Source organism: Triticum aestivum, chromosome 6A, assembly GCF_018294505.1.
Source record: "Triticum aestivum cultivar Chinese Spring chromosome 6A, IWGSC CS RefSeq v2.1, whole genome shotgun sequence".
NCBI classification, from domain to species: domain Eukaryota; kingdom Viridiplantae; phylum Streptophyta; class Magnoliopsida; order Poales; family Poaceae; genus Triticum; species Triticum aestivum.
The window spans coordinates 70,431,102-70,437,788 of NC_057809.1; the positions used below are offsets into that span (position 1 = coordinate 70,431,102).

General features: G+C 39.2%; 1 protein-coding gene across 2 annotated transcripts; it reads left to right on the forward strand.

Moving 5' to 3' along the window:
- On the forward strand, positions 1-6,634 carry LOC123132107 (acyltransferase-like protein At1g54570, chloroplastic). 2 transcript variants are annotated; one of them, XM_044551863.1, is made up of 13 exons: positions 1-663; positions 766-817; positions 2,586-2,641; positions 3,016-3,174; positions 3,269-3,373; positions 4,010-4,116; positions 4,451-4,572; positions 4,666-4,771; positions 4,919-5,052; positions 5,145-5,514; positions 5,595-5,708; positions 6,009-6,097; positions 6,222-6,634. In XM_044551863.1, exons 1-13 carry the CDS (start codon positions 315-317, stop codon positions 6,520-6,522), a joined length of 2,064 nt encoding a protein of 687 aa, XP_044407798.1. In that variant the 5' UTR covers positions 1-314; the 3' UTR covers positions 6,523-6,634. The 2 variants fall into 2 exon arrangements, with proteins under 2 accessions (XP_044407798.1, XP_044407799.1); XM_044551864.1 differs by having other exon boundaries at positions 417-679.
- Positions 6,635-6,687: the final 53 nt, after the last annotated feature.

The window sequence follows — 6,687 nt, forward strand, 5'->3', positions numbered from 1 at the left end:
GTTGCTTCTCCAACTCTTTATCTCTTCCCGCCGCTTCCTCCCATGGAGGGTAGGAAACAATTTCTCCACCACAGTAGCTCGTCGCCGCCCGCTGGTAGTCAGCGGCCGCCACCGCGTGGGAGCATCGAAGAACTGCTCGCCGGAGCCGCCCACTGCGTCAGAGCGGGACGCACCAGCAGGCCGTGTGTGGAAGCGGAATCATCGTCCGTGACCATCCCTCTGCCGGAGTTCGTGGCGGCTGCCACCTCTGATTCCAGTGCGTTCGTTCCAACCAGTAACGGCGCACGACGGGTGGTTAATATCGACTGCTCGCCATGTCCATGGTTCAGCGCCCGTTCGGCGTAAACCCGTGCGCCGCGGGTGGCCATCTCAGACGGCACCATGCCCGGCTGTGCCTCCGCCGTGCGAGCTCGGTGGATGCGACGACCGGGAATTTGCCGGGCGGTAGTAGCAGCAGCAACAGGAGGAGGAAGAAGCAGGCCGCGGAGGAGTCGCAGTTGGAGGTCCTTTATGACGACGGGTTCGGGAGCGTCACCATGAAGGACTACTGGGAGGCGGTGAGGGCCATGCCCAGGGACGACGGCGGGCCGCCGCGGTGGTTCTGTCCCGTGGAGTGCGGCCGGCCGGTGGTGGACAGGGCGCCGCTGCTGCTTTTCTTGCCAGGTTATTAGTCGTTCTTGTAAGCAAAATCGATCGTGTGCCTTTCCCCTTTCCCCTTTCCCCTACTGGAAGCCTGATGCTTCGGTGGAATTGTCTGAACTGCAGGAACCGATGGTGTTGGAATGGAGCTCATTTTGCACCACCAGTCTTTGGGCAAGTGAGTATTGATTTCTTTAACGGACGACCATGTTCTTTATAAATGACGTTTTATTACTTAAAAGATTTATAAGTATTACTAGTAAGACGGCCGTGCGTTGCAATGGGAGAAAAAAAAATCATAATGTTCAACGGCCATGATCATATTTTTCTGCATCACCAAGATACACTATCACTCTCATTTTCGTGAAATCGTGAACAATTTTTGAAAACTATGAACTTTTTTTTAAACTCGTGAACATATCCGCAATCGTGAACATTTTTACAGATTTTTAAACATTTTCCGCGACCATGAAATTTTCTAAATTCATGAACATTTTATACTATTTGCAAACAATTTCTAAAAAAATATGCACATTTTTAAATGCATTTTTATTGAATAGGCGAACATTTCTAGAATTGACGAACATTTCTTTTGGAAATTGGTGGAACAATTTTTAAAATTCAGAAATATTTTTTAGATTTAACAGACATTTTTTGAAATGCGTGATCATTTTTGAATCTGCGAACATTTTATGAATCATTAAACTATTGTGTAAGTCATGAACAGTTTTTTAATTTTAGGATGTTTTTCAATTCATGAACATTTTTTGAATTGGCAAATTTTGTTTAATTTCATTAACATTTTTTTAAACACAAACTTTTTAAAAACATCATGAACATTTTTTTATTTCCCGAACATATGTCTTCAAAATTAGAAGCATTTTTAAAAAAACATGAACATTTTCTGAATCCAAAACTTTAAAAATTATTAAACATTTTATTTCAAAATTCACAATTTTTATTTTTAGAACTTTTTAAGTCCCAAATTATTTAAAGTAGAAGAAACAAAAGTGAAAATGAAAATGAAAATAAAAAATGAAATTAAAAAAAAGGTCGCCGGATATGGGCCAGCCCAAATAGGTGCGCTTGTCGTGTCCCAGCGCGCTGAGTGCAGTATAGAGGGTTCCTACTGGGCCGGCCCAAGCAGGGATTCCCTCTGTGAAATATTTTTTAATCACTTATAGATGGCATTGGTGGGTAGTTTCGATGACGTGTCGTCGGAAACAATAGCCCCTTGATTATTAGGGATAGACATCCAGCCTCTTCATGTAGATATGACGCATAACGCCTAAACTAGAGGATGGTCAATCCTAGGATCATGCTGTAATCCATGTCGGGTAAAAGTACCCCTCGTCGTGTTCTCCAAGCGTGCACACACCTTTATAAACAGGTCTTGATTCTCCACACATTGTAGAGACGATCATAAACGGAGCGCATCGGTACACCTGTAGGTAACCTGTAAAAACCTTATCATTTCTACACAATCAAAGCGACCAAATAATGACAAGCGCTTCCACCCGGAGAAGAATTCTAAACCTGTGATACATCCCATGTAACCAGTTGTCAAAAATGTTAGAAACACTACGTGCAAGAACTGATGGTGTTGGAATGGAGCTCACTTTGCACCACAAAGCTTTGGGCAAGTGAGTATAGATTTCTTGTACGGACAACCAATTATACGTGCTTTATCATGTTTTTTTTGAGAAATACTATATTCTTGTTTGCTTAGCTTGAGTCACGCCATACAAAGAGTGACTCAAATAAGGTGCAAATGAACAGTAAATATGAATCTGGAAAATATTATTGCTTTATGTTAGAAATTTTACTGGCATAAAGTTGCAATGCATAATTCAATTTTGTCATGATAATCATGCGTCATATCTTGCTTGTATGGAGTAAACCCATGTCCAGGCTCTAATTTAATTTTTGATCTTCTTTTTATGCAGACTATTTGAGGTTTGCTGCTTCCATATACCAGTAAATGACCGTACATCATTTGAAGGTAAGGATAAATGAATAGTTCAGGTATTATTATTTTCACTAGCTTGGCATGTCTATGCCCTCACAAGCACTGACCATCATTACTTGCTACAGAAAGACCTAAAATGGACAAATCTTAAACAGGGTGACAATTGTGTGTCGTATGTGTAGAGCACATGGTTGTGGTGATTGTTTGATTTAACTGGATTATCCTATAAAAAAACATATATGCATGCATTTCTGTTTGTTTATTATCACTGTATTAATGGCTATGATGATTCACTGTATATAATCATAGTTGTTACTTCAAACTCCTAAAATTTAATATTTTTTTGAGAGCTTTCAACCCAAACCAAGTTTGCAAGCTTGACATCTGCTTAATCATAACTTATACAGGGTTGTTACAAATTGTGGAAGAATATGTCAAATATGAGAGTGCTTTGTCACCAAGTAGACCAATATATATTGTTGGAGATTCTTTTGGTGGATGTCTCGCAATTTCAGTTGCAGCTCGCAATCCAGAAATCGATTTGGTTCTTACACTAGTAAATCCAGGTAGGTGAAACAAATTTACCTACACGTTAATATCTACTGTTATCCTGTGATCCGAATATAGATTTGGCTCTTACACTTAAATTTGATTTTTCAGCAACATCATCAGCAAAATCTTCGTGGCAGGCAGTATTGCCTCTTTTGGAAACGATGCCAAGCAACCTCCCAGTTGTCCAGCCCCACCTTCTCAGATATTTAATTGGTATATTTCTCGTAAACTTGTCAATTATGCCTCTGAAGTAAACACAGGTCACCATAGTTTAAGTGCAGCGATGATCTTGAACTTTGGCTACATGTATATCTTCAAAATTCAGTAGACCATAACGATTTTTACATATTTTCCCTTGAAGGTGGTTTATTTCAAGATAATATTTATTGCATGTTTTGGTTATTAGTTTTCTCCCAGGAAACCTAATTTTAAGTATAACTCATTATAAAAAAATTACAAAAAATAGTGAAAAGACTTAATAAAGGCTTCTTTTCTCCATGAACCTAGTAAATATAAATGGGCTCAAAGCTAGTTATCTTTGTTCTGCATCTTTACCCAACTATCATATATAGCAAATTTAGAGCACTCGCATGAGTAGTCAACTCGTGAACTAAACATATGATATACAATAAATGCAAGGGATAAAAGTCAGGTATATGAATTTAATGGTGCCAAAAAAATGTTTCTATATCTTTAGGCAGAAAATTTTATTCATTGGTATATGGGCAACCTCAATTCTCACTATATTCTTCTTCGGTGTTGAATATAATAATTTATCTTAACTATATCTACTTCAATGTCATCGGGAAATCAGTGCTCCTCAAAATGTTTTTGTGTGTGGCGAAATAGGTAACCCTCTTAATGGGGCTTTGGTTAGTGTTCAGAACGGCCTTTCCCCTCAAGAAACTCTACAAGAATTTTCAAACAGTCTCGCTTCAATGCTACCTTTAGTTTCAGTAAGTTTTCAGTTTATCACTTCTTTTTAGATTTTTTAGCAATAGTGCACAAATACAATTTGAAATTTATGGAAAATTAATATATTTTATTTATTCTAAGAAAAATATTGTACAGTAACTTTTAACAACATTATTTATCACCCAAGAACATCAGGATAGTCATCAATTATACTACTTTCTTATGTTTTTACAAGACAAATAGTAGATCATTGCTTAAAACACACACACACACACACGCACGCACACACACACACACACACACACACACACACACACACACACACAAGTAGATCATGATATTGTCTTGTCAGACTTGATGCTTGGTGTTTATCAGGAACTAGGAGATATAATACAAATGGGCACTCTCGTGTGGAAACTTAAGCTTCTCAAGTCAGGTGCAAACTATGCCAACTCTCAACTTCATGCGGTACAAGCAGAAGTACTACTTCTTGCAAGGTATCTCTATTTAACAGTTTCACACATTTGGTAGCTCAGGTGAGGTATAATCTTACAAATTTGATCTCCCACTATAAATATATTTGGATTTAGTGGCATTGCGAATCTGCCGCCAAGTGGAGAAGCAGACCGACTGTTTAAGACACTGAAAAATTCTAAACTTCGATACTTTAGGAACCGGGGTGATAGACTACTCATGGTACAGACTATCATGATCACCATTCTTCTCGTACATTATTTACAAGCATTTCCATGTTTTGACTTACTCGATTGAGCAGTGTACACTTATTTAACCTGTGGGGTTGTGTCATAGAAGAATTCTGAAATTTTTGTGGCATTTCGACAGGGATATGGCTTCAATTTGCTAACTATCATTAAAGGAGTAAACATGTACCGTCGTGGTAGACAACGGGACTTTGTGAACGATTTCCTCTCACCTACATTAAGTGAATTCAAGAAAACATTTGGTGAAGATTTCAAGTATGTATTGACTATCTAACACCAATTCAACTTTCGCATACTATAATATAAGGATGATTGGAGTCATAAGTTGGAACCTCAAAATTTTGCAGACTGTTTAATCAGTTATTGAGCCCAGTTATGCTCTCTACATTGAAAAATGGAAATATTGTTCGTGGCCTTGCCGGTGTTCCTGACAAAGGTCCTGTCTTGTTTGTGGGCTATCACCAACTCTTGGCTATGGAGGTGCCTGCACTAGTTGAAGGGTTCCTAAGAGAGAAAAAAACAATTCTCAGAGCAGCAGCCCATCAAGTATTTTTTGTCGGAAATTATGAGATACTGCGTCAGGAGTTGTCTCTGTTTGATTGGTTCTCTGCGTTCGGCGCGGTTCCAGTCAGTCCGATCAATACGTACAAGATGTTTGAGAGAAATGAATTTGTTCTTCTCTATCCAGGCGGTGTGCGGGAAGCTCTACATAGGAAGGTGTCCTTGAAATTTAAATTTTGTTGTACGAAAATTGCATTCTCTATAGTCTGCTATGCTTATTTTGTTGTACCTGGCAGGGTGAGGCATACAAATTGTTTTGGCCAGATCAACCAGAATTTGTAAGAATGGCAGCACGGTTTGGAGTTACCGTCGTACCATTTGGTTGTGTGGGAGAAGATGACTTTGTGGAGGTTAGCTTTATGTGCCTCTGTACACTGCGTCATCTGAAGCAACATGATTTACATATTACTCCCTCTGTCTCAAAATAAGTGACTCAACTTGGTACTAAAGTTAGTACAAAGTTGATATACTACTTGGTACTAACTTTAATACAAAGTTGAGTCACTTATTTTGGGGTACATTCTATATTTTTAAGGCAGCAGAAGTGGTTATGTTGTGTACCTTCCTATTTACATAGTCTACTTATGCATTCTATCGTTCATTTTTATAAAACGTTAGAAAAACTTATGCATTCTTTGTACCTTCTGCAGATAGTTCTGGACTACAACGATCAAAAGAACATACCCTATCTCAAAGACGCGATAAAATCATTCAATGCAGATTTTAAAGGACTTATAAGGTCGGATTTCTATTATCCTTGCTAGTTTTCCTTCAATAAAGAAGCATTCAAAACACTCAGTGTCACCTACGTTATCCAAGGAACAAAAACCTTGGTCACCTACTGTGTGCGTGCTTGGTTGCAGGGACACGGTGAAAGGAGATGATGGGAATCAAGTCTTGCATCTACCCGCTGTTCTCCCAAAGGTACCAGGTCGGCTATACTTCCTGTTCGGCAAGCCAATTGAGATGAAAGGAATGGACAATGTGCTGACGGATAGGAATAAGGCAAACGAAGTATATTTGCAAATCGAATCGGAAGTGGAGAATGTAGTGTCTTACCTCAAGAGGAAGAGAAACGAAGATCCTTATCGGAGTATTACGCGACGCGCGTTGTACCATGCAACTCAGGGTCCTTCTACTCAAGTGCCGACTTTTGAGGCGTGAAAGATTGACTCTAGCCTTGTTTAGCTTGATCAGGACTTTCATGTAGAATTGTAAGTTGAGGCAATTTGAGAATTAACTATGAGATCACTTATAGACCTTCAATATTGACTTATTGAAGTGTAGTTACAAGCATGCACACCACACACGCATACCGCCACCGTTGGG

Coding starts and splice junctions, on each gene's coding strand:
- LOC123132107 (XM_044551863.1), top strand. CDS start 315: ATGTCCATGGTTCAGCGCCCGTTCGGCGTAAACCCGTGCGCCGCGGGT. Junction 3,374..4,009: donor CCTTCTCAGATATTTAATTG/GTATATTTCTCG, acceptor GTGGCGAAATAG/GTAACCCTCTTAATGGGGCT. Junction 4,772..4,918: donor GGGGTGATAGACTACTCATG/GTACAGACTATC, acceptor GCATTTCGACAG/GGATATGGCTTCAATTTGCT.